Here is a 23,890-nt window from a genome sequence, read left to right on the forward strand (position 1 = left end):
GAGGTCTGCGCCTCTTGAGCATCCACAGGTGTTCCTGTCCTCCATACAGCTGCCCTCTTGTTGATGCCACAGAACCAGTCCCACCCCCAGCACCTAACCTCATGCATGTACAACACAACATTTTCCTCCCCTCCCTTGCAGCCCATATCACTGTAATCTAGGTCCAGTGAACTAGAACGCCAGGACACTGGATTTCAGTACATACCATCATTGAAAGCACTTTTTGCCTTCAGTTCCTTGGTAGATAAGACAACTGGAAGGGGGAGGGGGCAGTCAAGCAACAATTCTGTCCTATAAATGATTATCTCTGTAAGCTACTAGTAGTAATGGGCTATAGCTTGTTCTGCAAGCTATAGGCCCAGTCCAATTTCTAGAGTATCGTTTCTGGCCCCATCTAAAATATAGTTCAAGCAACCCTTTTGACTGTTGACTGTTATTTAAGGATTACAGCCCACGCTCTTGTAAAGTGCACTTCCTCTGCTGTAAAACAGTCTTGCCTTTGTCACAAAAGGAGAAGTGCTGTAAAGGTGGTAAGACAACATGGAAAATCTGTATAGTGGATCCAGTTACCTTTGGTTTAAACTTCCTTACTGCAAGAATCAATGAATCTTCCTTTGAAGTTAAATTATTAGTAGATTTCAGTGTGAAGACACTACAGTTGATTTTCTAACTACAGATACTAATCCTATTCTTTATTCTAGACAGCCAGCACACCTCCTCTCAAGTTACATCAGGTCTTAAGTATTTACATGATGATTAAGGAGTAAAATAACCCATCCTCAGCCAGAAAACTTGGCTAGCAAGCAACTGTATGTAACCTTTGCCAGTCCCCTGCCATGTCGTTCTTTATTTTCTTACATTCCTCACAGATTACGGTGACAGTAATGGGCATACTTATTTGATTGATTCAAAACAAAAAATGAATGGCACTACCTTTGGCAGAGCTTATAGAGGCCGAGCACGCTCTGCAAAGCTGTCGCTATTTTGGATAAGCAGTGCCTTTGTTTTGAACATGCCTTTCGAAGTGAGTGCGGGCTTCTGTAGAGCTGCTTTTTGAGTAACAGTTGAGACACATTGCACGAGCATCATGTAACACAGCGACAGAATGAGGACGAACAGCTTATTTTTAATGATTCTTTTTACTGAGGGTATATTTCTATAAAACAAGCCCCTGCCAAAAGGATACAAACCTGCTTGCAGAAGCTTTGTCTCGTATGCTCTCTTGTAGGGAGGACAAGATGCAAAACTGAAAAAGGGAACTGTAAAATGCTAGACAAAACAGTTGCTGCCGCAGTATGTGTGTATTCACCTTCGGATCTTAATGGGTAGATCCTAGCCCCAGAAGACACACGTGGAATTAAAGACCTTTTTTAAAAAAGGTGGCCAGACATACATACCCTTGATGTGCTCAGGTTATCTGAGGAAGGCTCCAACTGGGCACAAGCAAGCCCCAATGTTCTTTCTGTAACATCTTTCCCCTTCAGTGTTTGAGATGGAGGCTTATGGCTACTCTCCATTCAACATAAAACCATGAACTGGAGCACTGTAGTGTGTGCATTTGTGTTGTGTGTGTGGTTGGGGGAAGGGGAGATGGTCAACTTCTCCCTATTTATTAAGACAAAGTCTGACCAATGTCGATTGACCACTCCCTCCTCCCTGGGAATCTAACGCTACAGAGGTGGGGGAAAAGGCAGCGCAGGTCAGAGAAGAGAGAAGGTTCTCCTTGCCCCTTTCCCTCAGGAGCCTCCAGAGCCTATTGCAGGAAAATGCTCTCTGTGTAGCCATGTTAGCCTCCCAACAGTTTGGAGGCCAGAGAACGTGCAGGCAAGCACAAGGTGTTCTTCAAGAGAGATGCTTTCCCCTTACAGCACTGACACAGGCTTACAAGAAAGGTCTGTTTCCCTCCATTCAGTGCCAAGAGCTTGAAGAAACGGCCTCAGCACGGAGAGGATGCAAGCGGGCTTTGCATGCTATTAGGTCTCTTTGAGGACGTTGATCTTGGCACAGATCTTGAGGGCAGGGCCGAGCTTGATGTTCATGGCAGTCATGAGGTGCTCTTCCTTCAGCAGGAGCAGGGCCTGGCCATCAATCTCCTGTGATCGAAACTCCTCTGCAATCTCCTGGCACCCTGCGGGGTTTTAGAAATTGATCACACAAGGTGGTGTTCGAGCAGCCTACATTTTAATGCCATTTGAGCAAAGGATGCATGCATAAGAAACACTATTGTTCACTACTATCAAGGGTAGAAAATGTTCCTCAATCCCCAGGCCTTTGTGCTATGGTTGCATTATCATATGGCAGATGGGGGCTATTTATTAGAGAAAATAAATCAGTTGTAAGCACCAGCGGCTGTGCACCAGTTGTGGAGGTAGGGATGCCACTATCAGAAGGCTACCAACTGAATCCTTGGACATGCCAATATACCTGGCTGTCCAAAGGACAAACAATCACTGAGCTTGGGCTGGTGCGTTCACACCTAGAATGCTTCCCTTTACAGGCTGGCTGCGATAAACTGGGGGAAGAGAAAACAGGAGACCATGTCCAGATTTCCTTGGTGGAAGGGCATGATAGGCAGAGGCATGCCAGGAAAAGCAGGAGGACGTGTTGACAGAGTGCTAGCCTTACCTTGCAGGGATGCAATGAATTCATACACTTCCTCTACACTCCAGCGGCTGGGGTTGCTGGACAGGAAGACTGGGTTGATGCCATGAAGATCAGTGGTAGGCAGAATAATGCTTGAACTGGTCAGGTCTCTTTCTCCGTGAGCTGCTCTGACCGAGAGGGATCCAGGAGATGTGGGGGACAGCGCTTCATCGTAACTGGAGTTATCAGAACCTCGGCTGGAGTCTTCTTGCCCCTGCAAAATCCAGGCACCCAGAAATGAAGCAATAGGAGAAAATGTTTAGGACAGAATGCCCATTCACTGAGAAGTTTGACAGTGAACGGGATACAGTCTACAACACCACCGTCACTTGTACTTGGAATGCTGGAAAGTCACCACTGTGTATGCTGGACCTCAGAGGTATCTGCTTAGAGAATCCAGCTCCCCAAAGGAATGGTTTCTGGGCCACTGGAAGCCTCTGGTTGAAACAGAGCCCCCCGCCCCTGGGTTCGAGTTTCTAGAGACACATCTCATGCCAACCAACATTCTGGACAAGCACACCTGACCGTCTCCAGGTCAGCTATGACAACTCTGCAGCTTCGAACAAGGGGAAGAAGCTGAAATCCAGCACCAGGGCTGTATGCGCAGGCATAGTTGCGTGTTGCCACAAACAAAAACGTGACCTAGAATTCATCATCCCATAATACTTGGTTTCAAAAAACAAAAGCAAACTTTCCAGCCACAAGTTTCAAAATTATGTTCAAGAATGAATGGGCAAAATCATGCAAGACAGAACAGTAGCCTGAAACAAGATCCTCACAGGCTGAGGAGGAGGCTGCAAAGGCTGACCTGGATTCTTGTCCTTCACACCAGGGCTCTTTTCGAGGGGGAACGCACTGGAACAGCATTCTGGCAGTTCCAGTGCCCCGCTCACCAGACTTTAGGGCCGTTTAGGCCTGGATTGGGGCCAAAATGGCATGGATCGGGTCGGTGCCAGACAAGGGAACCTTCCCCCACCCGACACCAACCCAATCCCAGCTGTTTTGTCCCCAATCCAGGCCGAAACGGACCCCAAATGGCAATTTCCAGCCATTTTGGGCCCATTTTGGCCTGGTGCCAGTTGGGGGAAGCTGCCCCTGCTGGCACCGACCTGGTCTGGGCCCCTTCGGCCCTGATCCAGGCCAAAACAGACCCAAAATTGCCATTTTGGGCCCATTTCAGGGCCAAAGGGGCCTGGATCAGGGCTGAGCGGGGGAAGCCTCCCCCGCTGGGCACCGACCCGGTCCTGGCCATTTTGGCCCCCATCAGGGCCAAACTGGGCCCAAAGTGGCCATTTTGGGCCCATTTCGGGGCCGAAGGGTCCTGGACCAGGTCGGTGCCTGGCGAGGGAAGCCTGCCCTGTCAGGCACCGACCTGATCCTGGCCATTTCAGCCCCGATCTGGGCCAAAATGGGCCCAAAATGGCCATTTTTGGCGCTTTTGGGTCCAGATCTGGGCCGAAAGAGCCCTGACTGGGTCAGTGCCAGGCAGGGGAGGGTTCCCCTACCCAGCACCTACCCGATCTGTGCCGATTCGGCCCAGATCTGGGCCTGAAAGGCCCGAAATGGCCACTTTTGGCCATTTGGGGCCATTTTCTGCTGGAATTGGGGCCAAAACAGCTGGGATTGGGTTGGTGCTGGGCCGGAGGAACCCTCCTCCTCCCGGCACCGACCCAGTCCTGGCCCATTTCAGCCCTGATCCAGGCCCAAACAGCCATTTTTGGCCCGTTTTGGCCGGGATCAGCACCAAAACTGCCAGGATTGGATCGGTGCCTGGTGGGGGGGCCCCTCCCCTGCCCAGCACTGATCCGATCTGGGCTGTTTTGGGCCCGATCCAGGCTAAAATGTGCCCAAAATGGCTATTTTGGGCCTGTTTCAGCCTGGATTGGGGCCAAAAGGGCCATGACTGGGCCACTGCCAGGTGGGGGAACACTCCCCCATCTGGCAGCAGTCAAATTCCGGCCATTTTGGCTCGATCAATGGGCGTGGCACATGCTAATGAGTTCCTACAGCTCTTTTTCTATGAAATGACCCGTTCACAACTATCAAAATACGCACAAACTACATACCGGTTAAAGAAATTAGTTTTTCTTGCTAAAAACGGTGAGCTGTGAATTTTGTTGTTTTTACTTGTTTAGCTCCATGAGGCCACACACCTAGTTTTTATTTTACATCCAAAGGAAACAACATAGGTAGATTTGAGCCTCACAATCTCTCATCAGAGTTCCCTCTCTTCTGGTTTTCCACAATCGATGCAAAACTGAATTGTTTAAAAGGGCTTTTTACTCAAGACAGGAAGGCTGTTTTGTATGGAAGTGGGTCTCAGAGAGATCCATCACTAAAGGAACAGAAAGGGACCATAGACTATTGCTGTAAGTATGAACCTACCAGGTAGTTCCTATGTTTAATATAGTCTTAGAATTGCTTATGCTCAGTTTCAGCATTTCTTCAACTCTTTAATGGATTCTTGCTGGTTTTAAATCTTTGCAAATTTGCATGTATATACCCTTATTTTTGCCCTGACCTGGATAGCCCAGGTGAGCCTGATCTCGTCAGATCCCAGAAGCTAAGCAGGGTCGGCCTTGGTTAGTAACTGGATGGGAGACCTCCAACAAAGACCAGGCCTGCAGAGGCAGGCAATGGCAAACCACCTCTGATAGTCTCTTGCCATGAAAACCCCACCAGGGGGCACCATAAGTCAGCTACGACTTGAGAGCACCACACACATATACCCTATTTTTATTGACATGACTTTGAAACTGTACTGATTCTTGCTGTGTAATCCACCTTGAGTCTCACTGAGGAAAAAAATTAATTCACATAATATAAACAAAAACAAGACAGGTGTTGCTTATTACATCTGAGGCTATTGGAAAAGTGGATTACCACACACTAAGAGGTTGAGGAAGAATGCTGAGAAAAGTTCAGAGTGGTGCTGAGCAAAGAAGAGCCCAGGAGAAGCCAAGAAGCATTTGGTGCTTGTACAAGGCACAACGGTTCCTTATATTTATATTGCTGCTTGACACGGGGTGACGGTGGGTCACCCAAAGTGACACCCAAAGTGTCACCCACTGGCTCATCTTCTATTCCTGTGTTGTTTACCTGATCTTTGCAAATGGCTCAATACTCCCATTATACATACTGCAGAACAAGGATATTTATTTGCCGCCAGCAACTGCCCCTGGCTTCTGGTTGAGAGGACTGACTTTAGTGGGGTGGAACACGGAAACAGAAAGGAAGCCCGGAACGAAGCAGCCTCTTCCAGTCTTGATGCTAACTACCACCTATTCAAGAATATCCCATTTTAAAGGAATGAGCTTCTGTTGTTAGAGCAACACGTTAGGGTACATGTTTATATACGACATACCTAAATAATAATAATGGATATGTTTTAACTCAGCGATCAATAGATGGACCTTTTTATTTTGCTCACTGGCTTCATTTAAATGGCCTTGTCTTAAATCAAGTCCACCTTGGTACAGAAAGGGTTAGAATAACGGCCGAAGGTCTTCACTGGCTCAGGCGTTAAGCAACTGGGCAGGATGCCATCCTCACCCGATGGCGCTTGCCCTGAATCTTGGCTCGGGCAATCTCTGAACTGCTGCGCCGGGGCCCACGCCGTCGACGGGCGTAGTTTGCTTCCTGGATCTCCTTCATCTTTTTCCTTTGCAAGCGAAGCTGGTGGCTGCATCCCACGTTGTACCTGAGAGAGGGGAGTACCAAGTCATACCCCTCCACAAAAATGAGTGGAGAAATCTTTTACAGGCAGCAAGTTCTGAAACCTTCATCTTTTCTCAGTAAAATGGTTTGAAAGGTGGAGCACTAAGACCCCATACATTTGCATAAAGGATACAGCCGTTTACCCGGGCACACCAACCCGTCATAGACATAACATCTGTCCTAACTGACCACATTTACAACCCATTCACATCTTGGCATGAGGAAGCCTGAACATAAAAGCAAACATTAATACCAGCCAAATCCCTTTGTCCTACCCACTTTACTGCTGCTGCTAGGGCCATGTTTCATTTCCAAGAGAAATCACCTTGGATGTGCCTCCGTGACAGTATCACAACAGCCCGTTTGAACTCTAGTCCGCTGATCTTATGCCTCTTCAATGTAAATCTCAAGGATGCCCCACCACCATTACCTCTTGGCACACGTTACAGAACAGAATCTCTTAGAACCACGGAACTGACTGGCGGGGCCGTATTTCCCACAGAATTCGCACTTCAGCAGGTTCCCTTTTTTGTCTTGCTCTAAGGAGATGAAATGCACAGGGAACACTTATAGCAACCAAAGAAACCTTCAGAAACTAGTCGCAGCACAATGCGTGTTCAAAGTGTTCTGTACAGTGAGTGATCTGGGTATAGAAAAGCCAACTCAAACTGGAATTTGGAACCCTTTTCTGTTCAAAATTATGGCATTCGATTTATACACCACCCTTCAGGACAACTTAATGCCCACTCAGAACATTTTACAAAGTGTATTATTGTTATCCCAACAATAACAATCACCCTGTGAGGCGGGTGGGGCTGAGAGAGCTCTGAGAGAGCTGTGACTGACCCAAGGTCACCCAGCTGGCTTCAAGCAGAGGAGTGGGGAATCAAACCTGGCTCTCCAGATTAGAGTCCTGCCGCTCTTAACCACTACACCAAACTGGGTCCCTGAGAGTCCTGTCAAAAGTTTTGGTTTCCCTTCCTAATTCAACACAAAAGTTGGCAGTTCATTAATAGAAAAACCAAAGGACAACCACCCTCTAACAGTTCCACCAAGACACAGATGCATCTCATCTGTAGTGTTTCTTTCCCCCAGCCACCCACTCGAGAGAGGAAACCAATCTAAGTGCTTAACTCAGCAGTTAAACACACTTAAAACAAGAGAGAAATAGGGTTGGAAGTAACTTAGCGGGGAAGAAATAGTTAACCCTCCCCTGCCCCAGTCTCCTACAGCCCCTCATGATTACTCACCTGTTGTCAAGCTATCCCCTCCTGGGGAATTGCTAGGCTGGCTCTCCGTCTGCCGAGAAGAAGCCCCTCCCTGAAGAGGCTTTTCAAACTCTTTCAGGAGCTGAGAACAACCCACCTGCATGGAAAAGGTAAAGCAAACTTGGAACACAATAAGGAGCCTGACCCAAAGCATTCGTACTCAGCTGGTCAGCATGCACCTCCCTCAGTGCACCTCAGTGCCTGCAAACTCACAAACTTTTCTCCAGATCGTGCCCCCAATTTCATTTGATCTCCAGTTTCCAAATCGGGTTAGGCCATCCAGTTTATGGCATCTTAATGTTTCTTTTCTCAATGATTAAACTTCTCAATGTTGAGAACACAGATGAGAGCTAAGCTTTCAGAGCATTTTAATATTAACCAAGGAACTGCTAGTTTCAAAAGTTTTATTCTTAATAGTATAGTAAGGGCAAAGAACCATTAGAAAAAGACTTGGAAGCATTGCTCTCGCTTGATGTTCCATGTTTAGAGTGGCAGAATGAACCAGAATGGTATAAAGCTTTTTCAAATTTTTTAATTCCAAAATTATATCTACTGTATAATGAGATTTTTGAGTCCCATTTACAGCCAGCATCGCTGCAGGATGTGTATATTACTGTGATTCCAAAGCCTGGCAAAGATCATACTCATTGTGCAAACTTTCAACCCATTTCTTTGATGAACGCAGATGCTAAGATATTAACTGCCATTCTTGCTAACAGTCTTCAAAAGGTTATTCGAACTTTGGTGCATATAGACCATGTAGGATTTATACAAAGTAGGCAAAGATTATCTTCACTCGGTCGCTGAGGTGATTAAACAAAGCAATCTGAGCAAGCTGCTATTCTTTCACTCGATGCTGAAAAAGCTTTTGTCAAAATATACTGGAATATATTACCTCACAGACTAAATCTGATTTCCCTCACAAATTTTTGAAATGGATTAGAATGCTTTATTCATCCCCCCAGCTCTCGCCTACAGACCACGGGTATCTTTTCCGCGCCCTTTCCTCTTGAAAGGGGTATCAAACAACAAGGTTGTTCTCTTTCTCCTTTTTAATTTCTATTTGGAACCACTGGCTTGTATTATTAGATAAAATAATAATATAAATGGCTTTATATATAACTTTAGATTTTAAATATTTTACATGCAGATTATAATTTTTTATTTATTTCAGAACCTCAGTCTTTCATTCCTGTATTAATAAGCTTGATTTATCATTTTGGAGATTTGTCTGGCTATTCAATTAATTGAACAAAATGAGAATTGACATCACAGAGTAATTACTAATGGACATTTTTGATGGTGCCCTGATGTCATTACTTATCCTGGAATATTGATTCCAAGAAATATTAAGAATATGATTTCAACTGAATTTCGACGAGTTGATATCTGATATACAAATGGGCAACTCTTAATCTGTCATTATGGGTGAATATTGTATCTCAAAATATTTTTGTTTTGCATGCAATCCCTTTCTATATACCTTGTACACATGGCTTTTTTTCAGCAGGAACACGGTGGAACGGAGTTCCGGAACCTCTTGAAAATGGTCACATGGCTGGGGGCCCCGCCCCCTGATCTCCAGACAGCGGGGAGTTGAGATTGCCCTCCGTGCCGCTCAGCGGCACGTAGGGCAATCTAAACTCCCCTCTGTCTGGAGATCACGGGGCGGGGCCACCAGCCATGTGACCATTTTCTCCAAGGGCAACCCACTGAGTTCCCAGAAAAAAAAGCCCTGCTTGTACATATGTATAAAATTTATACATATATGTATAAAATTAATACCTGTTACGGAAATTTACATGGAACTCATCACTAGCTCAGATTTCTTTTAAGAGGATGCAGCTTTCAGTTAATGAAAGAGGATTTAGTTTTCCAGACCTTTTTTTTTATCATCAGGCATATCTGTCAATGTGTACAAAATTATTGGGATCACTCCTCTCTGACAGATTATACATATTGGGCTCTATTAGAGGCTTCTTGTTTGGAGCCACTTTTTAAATGAAATGTCTTAGGATCTACTTATGTTTAAAATTCTGCTCCTCCTGCAATTTTGCAGTTGGAGAAGTATGGCACATAGTAACACGATAGTATCAATTTGACCTGTTCTCACATACTAAACTAACATTATAGTCTAATACTGGGAGGAATTTTTTTTTAGGAAGACTTGGACAGACAAGGGAATTTTTACTTTAGATTAACTGATGAGTTTGTCATTTTCTCAGCTGAAGTCTAGATATGATTTGCCAACTTCTGCTGAATGGCAATATTTACAATACTAACATTTATTAGTGTTCCAATATGGCCCAGCAGCTTTGAGTGCTTCAAAATCTCCTCCACTTTTGGAAACTCATTGAATCCACACAGAAAACAAAACCTACAATATTTCTACAAATCTACAATATTCTATAAATATTTGATGTCAGTCAATAAATATTATATACAGAAATTCAGAAATAATGGAATATTATTCTGCCAAAGCAATGGGATAAACCTTTAAGCCTTATACCTGTTGCTGCTATGGTCCTTAAGCTGCAACTTATTCAGCAAAAAATTATGTTTACCATAGTACCCTTTTAGTAAAGGATTAAGTATAGTGTCAAATTGTTGGCGGTGTAACTTACAATATGCGTCTCTTTAAGCATGTGTTTTGGACATGTCCAGTTATTCAGTGATTTTGGTAGGAAGCCATTAACCATACTAATTTTGTATTAGAATCCTAATTTATTTTTGAGGATGTTAATGTACTTTTAAACGATTTACCTGTCTCTCGGAACCTAACCAAAGATTAACAGAGATGGACTCTCTGTGCCCCTGCAGTCACTAAAAGACTTGCAATTACAACACTGGAAAGACAAAAGCTCGTAACTCATTGGACCTTCGACCTTATAAACTTATCAGCATTTGAACATATCACATATAGATGGCAACTGAGTACAGACTTATTTTTTAGAAAGTTGAAAACCTTTTATAGAAGCCTATGTATTGATTTGCCAACACTGATTTTGTTTCTGTTGCCAGCATGTTTTCTCTCCCCCCCCACCCGTTTTTTTGGGGGGGGGAGTTGCAATAATAAATAACAATTTTTAAAATTATTTTGAAAATGAACTTTTCTTCTGGCTGCAGCACACACCTGCACTAATGAGAGCAGAACAGCCACCTGGCAGCACCAAGAGCAAGAAGAGAGGAGTCTCTTGACTCTTACCGGAAACGGTTCTGCCCCTTCCTGGATGACAAACCCCTCTATGATGTGTGTGAGAATCTGGGGTTTGACAATGGCTTGTGGGGGCTTGGAGTCTCCCAAGTGACGGGACACCATGGCCAATGTAGACGAAGGCGTAGATGAAGCCATGACAGAGCCTGGGTCACTTGGAGGTGCGTTTGAGGCGGCACTGGGGGCGGACTCTGATTTCTCTAAAAAGAACAGAAAAAGTGCCAAGAGTTAAATCTACATGAATTCAGTAACCAGGTTGCCTACGTTTGCTGAACAGGTAACATTTGCTGTTGGTGTCATCTGTGGAGTACAGGTGTTCCTGCCCCTTGGAGCCTGCACAAAGAAGAGCAAGTGAAGACCCAAGGCAGCTGCCGAAGTCCATGGAGATGAGAAACAAGAATGGCTTCTCCCGGAAAAACGCTAGCGACCAAAGAGCGGAGACCTACCCGGGAGTAGAAAAACTATCTCAATTAGTCAAAAGAGTGACAAACTCATATAATTATACAATATACACAAAGTCCATGGAGAGGCTGCCTCTGTTGATACAGCTTCTCACCACAGGTGCCACATACTCATAGGCCGTCACAAGAAAAGAGACAAAATTGCTGAAAATTTTGAAGCCATGGGAAAAAACTTTTTATTTTTGGAAAACAATGGAAATTTGAGGGGAAGCTGAAATATATGCAATATTTCCTTTTCAACTGGTTATTGGCTGAACTTAAGATGCATCATTGATAATTTGCATCATTTACAAATTATAAATTGCATTTATAAAAGGCATCATTTATAACGCATTTATATAAAATGCATATGAAATTGAACAATGTGGCCTACTTATGGAATTTAAAAATATAAATGTATTAGATTTCTATAAGAAAAATTACAAGTATGTACAATACTCGATAAAGAGTTGCAAACAGGTGCACCCAATGCTATCCTACCACATGTATCTTTAATTTTCGCTATCTGAGAGGTAGGAAGAAATAAAAGCCGAATGTAGAAAAATTTTACAATAAACAAAAGCAAGCGCGTTATTTGGACAAAGCCTCTCTCAGAGCCCCAGTAGGTAGGACTGCCAGCATGTTTGGGTATTAAGCTAAATTTATAACACTGAAAACTCAGAATTGTTTCCGGGGGGGGGGGAATGTCCCTGCACCCCAAGTTTTCTGATTCTTTTCTGGGCCCTAACACCTCTCTCATCACAGGAAGGCCAGTGGTGGAATATACAGAGCAGGGGCATTCCTGAGCCAAAGAAAGAGCCTGCCTCAATCCCTATCCTATTCCCCCACTTCTGCCGGAACATAAGCTAATCTATTTTATTATTAACTCCCCCCTCCCATGTAGAAAATGAGACACTTTTCGCAGTGGACTCGGGGCCCACCGCAGCTGTAAAAACACAAAAGAAAAAGCTATCAAATCCAACTGTGGCGTCGCAATCCATTCATATCAGTTTCACAAAAGTGCAATTCTATCCTGCCTCCTAAATTCCAGCAAAAAGAGGCCCCTCTAGCCTCCTCTGGAAGGCTATTCCATGAGAGCAGATCCTGAAGGCTTAGTTAAAGAAGTATAGAGCTGTACGTCATCAGCTGTGTGCGGTCACCCATATCCATCTATTCGTCCCACCAGAAGGTCCAAAGAGATGACTGCTCTATTGGAAGTGTGAAGAACTTGCCTCTGTTCCCTTCACCTCCAAGGCCGCTCTTCTCTTCTGTGACTTTGGGACTCTCTGCCACCGGAGAAGACTTGGCGGGCAGGAGCGAAGATAGCATACTGGGATCATCTCTCTCCTCTTCAGATTCTGCCTTGCGCTTGACTGCCAAGGTCTGAGGCTTGCTCTGTGCAGGGAGAAGATGATAACTCAGAAGAGAAAGACAGTCCATGCTAGAGGCTACTTCAGGGAATTGATAATGGGACCCTGCAGGCTTCCTGAGACAAGCAGCCCCCATCCTCACCTAAGCGGGCAAAGGCACCAATGACTAAAATTCCACTAAGCAGAAAAAGAAAGAATATGCTTTAAACAAGCTCCAGAAGAAACTTTACATCTAAGCAAAGTCTGTGGGCAAGCCAGAGCCCAATTCAGGTTGAGACTGTGGCACCAGGACCACGGAGCAAGGGGAGAGGGGGGGCATTCAGCCTCCTCCTCCACCACCATTTTCCTGAGCTGGGGAAGACACTGTGTCCCACTGTGGGGCTGTGCATGCACTGAACACTGCACATGCAACCCCACAATGGTGCAAATGGTACCACCCCAGAAAAATGGCACAGCGGGGAAGGCTGAAGCCCCTCTCCACAGGCGCATGGTCCTGGGCGGAATGAGGCCCCAGAACGCTTGCAACATTTGCTTAAAGATGGCCATGTTGTCGGCAACACTGTCTGAGTCAGGCTGAGGGAGCTCCAACCAAACCTCGTGCCAAGCGTCACATCACCAACATCAGCTTGGCTGTGGGTGAGCTGAGGCACAGCACATCTCAGCCACCGGTGCAGCAAAGTGAGCCTCGCCCTCTTTTCCCCAGCCCGATCCAGTGGAGTCACTTACCGGCAGCTGAACAGGTTGCACATAGTAGGCTGCTGCTGGCGCCTGAGCCACGACAGGAGAGGAAGCCATGCTCTTCACCACCTGCGTGGTGCCTTGGACCTGTGCCACGTTGAGCCCAGGGGTGAGTGGGGGAGGGACTTCTTGAGGAGGAGGAGGAGAAGAAGAAAAAGTGGCTGAAGTGCCTTGGGACAGCAAGGGTGTCGTGTGGGCCTGGGACACCGGCTGGACGACCGCAGGCATTCCCCGGGAAGGCTGGGCAGCCGTGTTCATCTGGGGAAGGCCTAAGGCCTGGGCCTGGGCCGAGCCCTGCTGGCGGCTGCCCACCACCTGCACCGGGATGTGAGGCGGGGGCTGCTGGGAGGCTGACATTTTGGCAGCCCCCAGCTGGGGGGATTTGACAGTGGCTAGAGGGGGCTTGGACTGAATGGGGACGGGCGCCTTGGCCACCGCCTGGCAAGGGCTGTCCTGCTGAAGCGGCGCTTGCTGAGGCTGGGGCTGGAGCATGGGCTGGACGACGAGGGTCTGGGCGGGCTGCGGGCCTTGGGGAGGCGGGGCCGCCTGCTGCTGCTGCTGCTGCTGCTGGGCCAGCTGCAGGTGGGTGGCCGTGTGCAGGAGCTGGGACTGGCGGTGCTGGAACTGCTGCTGGTGGTGGATGGCGATCTGCTGCTGGATCACGACCTGCTTCTGGAGGTGGATCTGCTGCTGCTGCTGGATCAACGAGTGGGGCTGGATCTGAGTGTAGGTGGCTGGAAGCAGCAAGAGGAGGCGATCAGGGCGCGGCGCTCCCGGGGCGCTCGGGGAGGGAGCCTTGGTGGAAGGGGGGGGGGGCGGCAAACCTGGGGAGCTGCGAGTAATTGCCCGTGCGTGCACTTGGGGGGGGGGCGGGGGGGCGGAGTGCAGGGCACACACTTTGCATGCAGGAGGCGCCAGGCCCTGTTGCTCAAACTAACTCAGCCTGCCAGTGATCAGAGAGAGTTCCAAGAAGACCCGCTTCGCTTAGCAGAAGGCAACTTGATATGTCCACAGTCGCTGCTGCAATGACCCATCAGCCCACAATAAAGAAAACAAAGCCGGACAAATTGGTCTTCTCTCCAGGGGAAGAGACTTAAGTGGGGGGAGCCCTTCGCTTCCAAGCCACCAGCCCCAGCAACAAGACAGGCGTGGGCCAGAGTCCCTCCAGCAGAGGGCAGCGGATGGGGCACGCACAAGGGTCGAGGCCACCCGGGGAAGCATGCATGGGACAATGTGCTTTCTGGTTAGCAGAGCCGCAAGAGTTACCTACCAGAACTGATCAAGGTCTGGCTTGGGGCTGGTGTAGCTGTCCGGGTTAAGTTCATGCCCACCGTCTGTGGACTACTGCCATCGGCTTCAGCCTTCTTGGCTGCTGCATTTTCTACTTCTGTCTGGCTCCCCTGGCTCACCGTGACTGCCTGTGCAGCAGAGGCTACTGGCAATGGCTGAACTACACCAGTCCCTTTCCTCTGGCAGCTGCCCCCTGGACCAGATGGCGTTGCCTGGCTCAGACTGGTGGGAGCTTGGTTTCCCACTGAGGACACCACGCCCCCAGAGATGCCGTTACTTCCTGCTGCCCCTTGGCTGAGATTGAGGGACTGGCCTACGTTGCCAGAAGAGGTCTGTGTCACCGTCAATGTCTGGCTGGCATGTGTTGCCTGGGGCTGAGCTGACGCCTGGGAATTCCCAGGCAACGCTGCCTTGGGAGCAGAAGCTTGGAGCTGAACATTGGCAGCTGAAGTCTGCTGACTCCGGACAGCCAGATTTTGCACCTGGAAAAAACAGAGAGAAAAAGCAAACTGTTAGCAAAGGTTGCCAGGATGGAGGCTAACAGAGGCAGGGAGCCCAGGATTACACTCTGGCATAACCGACTGTGACACTGAGTCAGCCGGAAAGCTGTTTGGAAGCTCATCTTTGCTCTTGTCGTGGCTTTTCTTTTTCTCCTGTCAAAAAAAGAGTGTTGGCGAGTATCAAGAGACTCCCCACAGAGACGAGGACCAATCCCTTAGAAGAAATGCCAGCCTCAGCAACTCTCTCGGGTTGAAAATTAAAGATCTCATGGCACTTTCTGGACTCAGCTTTTTATAAAGAAGCTTGGCCTCCCAGTACAGGCTCTAACCTGCCAGCACGGGTTCACTGCCTGTGTCCCAACACACTTCCCCTTCTACTAAACTTTGGGGACTTTCGCCAAAGAAACATCAGTGAAGACGGAAAGAAAGCAGGTGCAGACTGAGGGCAGAGAACCTGACTCTGAAACGCTTCCCAGCGTTCCTGGGGAGAGAAGGAAAGGCTGCGTCACATGCAGCCCGAGTAGCACCACCGAGCCTCACAACCTGGCCAGTCCCACGCCACAGCTATCTGCCCAAGCTTCCCCTGCGCTACCAGATTCCTCTCTCTCTCTCTCTCTCTCTCTCTCTCTCTCTCTCTCTCTCTCTCTGTGACATTCCTAAAATGCAAAAAGCTGTCCAATCGAGGTCTGAATAAGCCTAGCAACCAGGTGCACTTCTTCATTCCATACAAGTTAACAAAAGAATCACAGAAAAGAGGCAGCTGGTCCACGTGAACGGCAGAAACAGGACTCACTCTCGAGAAGAAAAAGGCCGCTGAGTGGAGTGCGCCAAAACGGAACGGGTGTCGCCCTGAATTCCACCTACAGTACAGATTTCATACCCTACTTAAGGGAACATCAATCTGCAAAGAACACACCCCAAGACTGGGCCAGGCTGGTCATGGGGACCCCAGGAAAGGGCGGGCATCACTGACCTGGTCCGTGTCTGCGTGGACCCCAGGAGAATGAGCGGGCGGAACCTCCTGCTGAACAGCAGCCACAGCCCCGTTCGGCATCAGGATGAGCTGAGAGGTAAGAGGCACATTGCGGCCCAAGGTCCGGTTCACCTGCAACAGGTTCCCCAGCTGCGGCTGTCGGGGGGGGGGGGTCGGGGAGCGTGAAGATGGGAAGAGCAGAAGGGAGAGAAAGGAGGAAAGAAAGCGAACCACAAGCAAATCAGGTTACAACGTGACTTGGGGCGCCCTGCAGACACTCAATCCCTTCTCAGCAGCGTCCTCCTCATCACGCCCTCTTTGCCAGAGATGGTGAGGGGGGATTACTTATTTCTAGAGGTTAAATCCCAGCCATCTCTCCATAATAGACCAGCAGCACAGATTAGCGGAGAATGGACAACGGTGGGGGGGGGAGCGGGCAGGAGAGAAGAAACGCTATAGCTTTCCATGCCAGAGAACTACAGCTAAGACTGATCAAGGTCAAAACCTGAGGCCAACTCAGTTAAAAGGAGGCGTACAACTACAACTCAAAGATGACTGGGGAAATAGGGAAATGCTGGAGAGAGTTTTGTTTCTCGTTAAGTCTTCCTAAGAAGACAGAGTTCCCTCCAGACAGAACGTGCCGAGACGAACTGGGCTTTCAAACTGATCCACGTGAGCCATATTTCAAACAGACCTAGATCCAAGGCCCAGGTTTGCCAAGAGAAGGAATCTACATTCCAGCTCGTTACACAAAATCCTACAAAAATGCCATGGGATCTTTAATATTCATGTGAAAGAAAACCTGCAAAGATAGTCACTGAGTATCTTCTATCCCTGTAGCACACCCACATCGAACTGCAGAGCCGAGAATCAAATGGACGCACCATGGGACTCAACTTACGGCTGAACACAGATAGCAGAATAGCAAAACACCAAGTTGAAGATTGGTCCAGAGAAGTGGGGCATCCCCAAAGCAAGCAAGGGCATCCAAGTCTTTACAAGACATGAAATTAGCGTGTGTGCATCACTTACCCGAAGATACATCTGAGCTTGGGACTGGTTAAGAGGTGGTGAGGTGGTGTTCCCCAGAAGCACCGATTGTGTTAGGGTCGTGGCACTAGGTGAACTGACACTTTGTGAACGGCTGATTAACTGTGCAGCTGATGTTGTAGCCAAATTCATCTGTTAGGCAGAAGAATAAGGGGGAGGGGGTGAAGAAGCATATCAATAGAACAATCAAACTGCAGGCGCATGATACCTTGCAGGGAAGGAGAAATCCCACCCACTTCCTCATTGGCTCTTTGCCCCACACTAGCTAGGCACACCCCTCCCATGCCACCCTTACCCCCCCTCCACCCCAACTTTTGCTGGAACCCCACTCTGCTTTGGGGCTCATTGTCCTTCAGTCTGTGTTTTCCCCCTCTTCACTTCTCCTCGCCATCTCGCTATGGCTCTTTTCTTTGCCCCCCCCCGGTCCGCTTTCCAGAAACCCGCTCTTTGGCTCTCTTTACTCAGCTTCCCCCCATGACCCCCACAATTTCATCTCATCTCCCCCAAGATCCACTTCTTATATTTTGATGATAGAGATCTCACAAGGCCTTCTTGGAAGCTTGGTTATCAAAGGACTTGGGGTTTGAGGAGGGCTTTATTTTCTTTTCTTTTTTAATATATGTTTTTTTTATTTTCTAAACAATAAAAAGGAAACAAAACATAAATGGAAGAGAAATACAAATTATACTAAAAGAAGATTAAGGTACCCATTACGAAGATTGTCTAGAATATAATAACCATATATCGTTTAGATATCATCTTTGGATTTATGACAACCAGAAATGTTTCCTCTCTCTATTTTACTATATTTCACTTTAAAATCAAATATTGAAAATATCATATTTTAGAGTACTTGACGATATTCATTGTTTTGGGTTTTTTAAAGTAAGTTAAAGTAGACAGCATTTCTATAACCTCTGTTAGTCAAAGCTCATGTCCAAATTTACACGGATAATTCATATCTTTTATTTCTCATCTTTATCTATAAGAAGAAAAGTAACTTTCCATTTCTTTTCAAATTCTTTAATGGGTCGTCTATTTATATAAGGAGGGCTATATTTTCTAACTGCTCCCCTACATTTTTTAAAAAAAATTTCCTGCAAGCCTGAAGGTCCCTCCGAGTGTGTAGAAACCGCTACACAAACCCTGGGTTTGTGTATTTGTATAGATTTTTTTGATGTGCACAATAATGCCACAAATAAATGTATTTATTTATTAAAATGTTTACATCTTTCCTTTCTATCTGGCTCAAGGTGGCTTAAACACAGTTAAACATCACAACCGAGAACCAAAATAAAATAAAAATAAAACCCGAAATATCCCCTCTCCTCAATTGATGCTTGCAGTTTATATCCCATTAAAAACCCTTGCAAATAAAATGACCCTGCAATGTTGACTGAAGGTGTCTGGCAATGGCATTCCCCTCACCTCCTCAAGGAGCTGATTCTCGAGTGGGAGATACAACAGAAGAACAGGCTCCGGTGGATGCCGGGGCCACCTTCACTCGGGGAACAGCTAGTAGGTGGCTGCCTGACTACTCTAATTGGTGCACAGGGATGCATGACAGGAGACCATCGAGACCACCCATGCTGCAAGGGGCTTTAAAAACCATAACCAGCACTGTGAACAGGCCTCAGAAACAAACTGGCAGCCAATGCGGATGTTTTAAGATGGGTGAGAGATGTTCCCATTGATCAGCCATATCCCGCAATTTTTGAGTTGTCTTCAAGTGCAGCCCAAGGTAGAGCCCATTACAGTAACACAGCTACAAGATCTGGGAGACCCACGTTCGAATCCCCCACTCTGCCATGAAAGCTTTGCTGAGTGACCTTGGGTCAATAACACACACTCAGCCTAACCTACCTCACAGGGTTACAGTGAGGATAAAACGGAGGAGAGCACAGTGTAAGCCACTTTGGGTTCCCACTGGGGAGAACGGTGGGAGATAAATGCAGTCAATGAATAAAAGTATGGATCTATGTGGCTGGGTTGGCTGAGTCTACGAAGAAAGAAAACCTGGTGCGGCTGACAGAAGGCATTCTTGGCTACTGCACCAAGCTGGTTTTCAAACAGCAAGGCTGCGTCCCTGAGCACCCCCCGCCCCACACACACACACAAGCTCTGAACCGGCTTTGCAAAGGCCAACTCCATTCCGCCTGTATAGATACGTGAAAACTCAGTGCTTTCAAAAGGTGCAAATGTGATCTCACACCACTTCGGGCTAGCCCAGCAAATGCCTGTAAGAATTAAAAGGAACCAAACAGTCCAATTTTTCCAGCAGCACCGGCATGCTTCAAAAGGGGCCTAGGGGTAATAACTGCTCTGGCCCAGGACATGGTCAATATGAAATTAACCATTTCCAAAATAGTTAACAAAAAGCAGTCCAGCGCATAAGGTCCAGAACCACCAAGGTATGACTGCCCCTTCCCCACGCCTGCCTGCTTCCCCTTCATGTGCTTCTTCTGCAGGCTACTCAACCTTCAGGACAAGAGAATGAGCTGTTGCCATGAAGCATCAGCCTTTATCGGCTGCCTCTAAGTCTGGCCCAAACGCTCAAGCCTCAGTCTGGCAATTGTGGAAGCTGTGGAGTACTTGCCACATTCGCTCTGCTCTTTGGGAGTGGCACAGACCCCGGCAAAAGACTGGGGCCTGAAAGCAGTCCCTTCAGTGGGCCTCAGACTTTTTGAAAGGGGACTCATGTCTCATTTGTTTTGCTTCTGGGAAGCCACTCCTATTTCTGCCGGAGTCTCACATCAGTGAACACTGAACACGTATACATTTTATTGTTTATCTTGGTGGTGGTGAGTGCCCTCCAATCATAGTTGACTTACGGCGACCCCCAGTGGAGTTTTCATGGCAAGAGACTAACAGAGGTGGTTCACCATTGCCTGCCTCTGCAGCCCTGGTCTGCCTCTGCAGCCCTGGTCTTCCTTGGAGGTCTCCCATCCAATTTCTAACCAAGGCCAACCCTGCTTAGCTTCTGAGATCTGACAAAATCAGGCTCACCTAGGTTATCCAAGTCAGGGTTATCCATTGTTTATCTTAGTCCTTATAAATACATAGCATTACTAGGCAACTGGCGGATTTTCCCGGCATTCTGCATGTCAGAGACGGATACCCAGATTTGCCATCAAGCCTCATCTCTCAGTTTACCCTGTTCTTCCTCCTCCTGTTCCCCTCCCACACCAGGCCTTGCAACCCACTTGCAAAGGGTCTTCACAACCAACTCTGACATCCTGACCCACCACATTTTAAAAAGAAGTTTGCTTTCCAGTTTGCTTTCCATTTAGTAGGAAATAGTTGTTTATTTGGTGGAATTCCAAGTAGATTCCAAATTTTGAATGTGTAGCCACACTGTCAAACTCAAATTAGGAATCTGAATTTTAATCCTGGTGCACATCCCTAATCACTAACAGATTTTGCTCTTTGAATACAAACTTCTACCTTTAGAGCATTTTACCTTCTGCCCACTTCCATCCCCATTTTGGGTCACACATTCCAGCTTTTTCTTGCCCCCTTTCAAGCTCTCTTGTACAGTAAACTATGTTGGTTGCCTGAAAGCATCAAGTGGTAGCTGCCACATCAAGGTTTTACCGGAACTGGGCCCTTGGCTGAGTCTGGGAGTGAAGGAGGTGGTGTTGGAAAGGCACGAACACATTCCCAGGAGCTTTGGTTTTCCACATCTGCCTTACCCAAACAACACTAGATTACTGGTGGAGAATATTTATATCCCACCTGAGCTCCTTACACTCAAGCTAGTTAAAAAAGCAACAACGTGCAGACACATGAAAACAACATAAAAGGCCATCAAAAATTAAAAACAACACAGCCAGCTCTGCCAAAATACTCCACCCTCCACTAAATGCTATTTGAAATAAAACCATTGCACGCGCATTCCTGAAGGCAGAAAGTTGAAAGCACCCTTCCCCACCCACTCGGGTAAGCCAGTCCAAAGGACTGGTCCCACCACAGAAGAGCTCTCCACCTGACTGCCGTTGAATGGACCATCCTAAGACAGGCTGCCAGAAGGATGCTCCTGCCACATGAGGACATGCTGGAAGATGCAGTTCAGTAAGCGGAAAGGCCCCAGGCCACGGAGGGCTTTAAAGGTAGTACCTAGCATTTGGAACTGAGCCCAGAAGCAAACTGGTATCCCAGGGCAGTCGACAAAGCACTGAAGTTTTTGTCTTCCAAGTGACTGTCCCCAGGAGGAGAGCTGCTGCTGCACTTTGTGCCCAACACAACTTCTGAGAGGATGTCAAAGGCTTGTAGAGCGTATTCCAGTGGCCTAATCTGGAGGTCGCGGCAACACAGACCAGCATGGCTAGGCCAGCCGATGAGCAGGAGGTAACTGAAAGGAGGCCCTGCTGACAACGTTTTCTCTGCCCCTGGATATGATTTCTTCATCTCCCCACCAACAAAACATTCAGTTCCCAGTTCGGCCAGGAAACCAGCCCAGGAAGGGCAAGACAGGGGAGGGCCAGGCAATAACAGAAGCCACAAGGCAATGACTTACGGACGCCTGCGTGGTGGTCACTTGCTGCGGGGTGCTTGTGTTGGGAGAGCTTGCCTGTCGGCTGGCTGCGATGGTGGCCTGCAAGAAACAGGGTCAACTGTTAGCCAAGAAGCCTCCATCATTCCCATCCTTCCTGGCCCGAACCAACCACAAGACACTGCCGGTGAGGATATTCCTCAGGTTCCTGAAGCTGCCCTGCTTGCTAGCCACAATCCTTCTTGACACGAGACCGCCAAAGAAGTGAGAAATCAGCCTGTGGATAAGCACATGCTCACTCTTGACGAGGCTGACTTCTGCAACGACTAGGCAGTACAGATCTGGGGATTTGGAGTGAGGGGCCACCAACACACAGGTTGACACCCAGCTCTATTTCTCATTAACGGCTATGTCTGTACAAATCCTGACCAAATGCTGGAATGTGGCAACGGGCAGGATGAGGGCCAGTAAACCAATGCTCAAGCCAGACAACAACTGAGGGTGTGCGATTCTCCATGAACAAGGTGTGTGGCTTTGTGGGGATGGTGGATCTTAGACTTAGATGGAGGCTTGCGGGTCTACTCTGTGGCTGTCCCTTGGAAGCATTACTGGTTCCCAAGCCAAAGAACTCTTTGCGCTGCTCATTCTCCAGGGAGCTTGAGACGACAAACATGATTCCCACCTGCTCCAGCCCCCACCCACCCGATACACCCCCCCCCCCTGTGAACCCAGCACCACAGCAAGGCAGAGCCCATTTTGCTACAGTCCTGATCCATTCTGTGCGCTTTTTTCTAGAACAAACATTTTTAAAGCTGTTTGGCTGCCCCAATTCAATGACTGCTACTGTCAGACCCATTGCTGGCTAGAGATGCCTACGAGGACAGAGCAGAAAGAAAGATGCTTTCCTCAAGAGGCACACCGAACTGACAGGTAGACCATGTTCTATCTATATTTCAGTACTGACCAGCTGTGGAAAAAATATCACAACGCTCTCTGTACAGGGCTCAGCATGAATTATGCACGTTCTTTTCCCAGGGAAAAGCTAAATATCCATACATTTAAGACTGTTTCTGAGCACTGATCTTGGAGTTGCAAGAGCTTCCCCTGAATGTTACCCGTCTAGAATAGAACAGCAGAGAAGGGCAAGGGAGAGATGTATGTGCATGCACGGACAAAGACCCAAACAAGAAATTCTATTCTGAGAGCTCGAGAACACCGGGGGGGGGGGCGGCACAGGAAGCTCTTGCAACTCAAACTGAACTAGCAAAACCGCAATGTTGGTGGGTGGGGTGTCTATGTATGTAAAGAGCGCTTGTGTATTTGGTAGCTAGAGTACAGATTTTCCCTGCCCCACCCTGTGTCCCACAAAGGACCCCTGCTAGGAAATGCCAGGCCACCTAGTTCCAAGGCAGCAAACTACGTTTCAACCTTATAGTGACACCATTTTCAAGAGCAGCACTTTCCTGTTCTTCGGAGGAGTGAGTGGGAATGGCACACGTGTGTCAGGCGATCAAGGGACACCAGTGGGGTGGAAGCTAAACCTGCTCCCTCTTCAGGTGCCTTCCAGCCACTGGTGGAGAACTGTGTCCACGCAAGCCTGCCCTCAACTTGGCCACAGTGGAATGTGACAACAGAGGGGACTGACATACGAACATCCAGATCCACCTTTCAGCCAATCTAGACATCGACTCATCTTTCGGAGGCATATTAAATGATTAAACATAGAATCTTGGATATTGAATTCCACAATCTATACACTATGGCTAACAAAACCTGCTCTTCTTTGAGTTTGGAGAGTCCATTGGCAGTGGGTTGCATGGCCCCATACTTTTATTCCCTGCAAATTCCACAAAAATGCAGAGCTTTTTCTTTAGCTAGATGTAATGCTTTGCCAGCTGTGATTTTATACGGCAGATTTCAAAAGAGAGCATGTGTGGCCAGGCACTGTCTTTGCAATACCAGCGACATTAATTCCACATGTTCTTTTCTATTATCCTTGTGATGACGATATTTGTTTTAAATATTTAAGCTGTATTTTAGCTAATACGACAGGTTCTCCTGATTCCCACAAGGTTTACAGTCTTTTAAATGGTTTCTCCTCTTATATAACTGAGAAAGCAGCAAAGTTTTTACAACTTGCTATAAAGCTGTTTCAGGAGAAGTTTCAGAAATAAACACTGATATCATTCAACTCT

General features: G+C 47.4%; 1 protein-coding gene across 2 annotated transcripts in view; it reads right to left on the bottom strand.

Moving 5' to 3' along the window:
- Positions 1–1,106: 1,106 nt before the first annotated feature.
- Positions 1,107–23,890, bottom strand: part of PHC1 (polyhomeotic homolog 1) — a 35,005-nt gene continuing 12,221 nt past the window's right edge. Inside the window, exons 4-15 of one of the 2 annotated variants that reach the window (XM_055002811.1) lie at positions 21,720–21,797; positions 17,186–17,335; positions 16,154–16,309; positions 14,661–15,162; positions 13,379–14,124; positions 12,515–12,677; positions 10,834–11,042; positions 7,611–7,725; positions 6,791–6,899; positions 6,196–6,343; positions 2,626–2,857; positions 1,107–2,128 (exon numbers count right to left, since the gene is read on the bottom strand). In XM_055002811.1, coding sequence (XP_054858786.1) covers positions 1,974–2,128; positions 2,626–2,857; positions 6,196–6,343; positions 6,791–6,899; positions 7,611–7,725; positions 10,834–11,042; positions 12,515–12,677; positions 13,379–14,124; positions 14,661–15,162; positions 16,154–16,309; positions 17,186–17,335; positions 21,720–21,797 — 2,763 coding nt within the window. In that variant the 3' untranslated portion in view covers positions 1,107–1,973. The remainder of the gene's footprint in view (positions 2,129–2,625; positions 2,858–6,195; positions 6,344–6,790; positions 6,900–7,610; positions 7,726–10,833; positions 11,043–12,514; positions 12,678–13,378; positions 14,125–14,660; positions 15,163–16,153; positions 16,310–17,185; positions 17,336–21,719; positions 21,798–23,890) is intronic. The other variant, XM_055002812.1, reaches the window with a different exon arrangement.

The sequence above is a fragment of the Eublepharis macularius genome, chromosome 18 (genome assembly GCF_028583425.1).
Source record: "Eublepharis macularius isolate TG4126 chromosome 18, MPM_Emac_v1.0, whole genome shotgun sequence".
Classification (NCBI taxonomy): domain Eukaryota; kingdom Metazoa; phylum Chordata; class Lepidosauria; order Squamata; family Eublepharidae; genus Eublepharis; species Eublepharis macularius.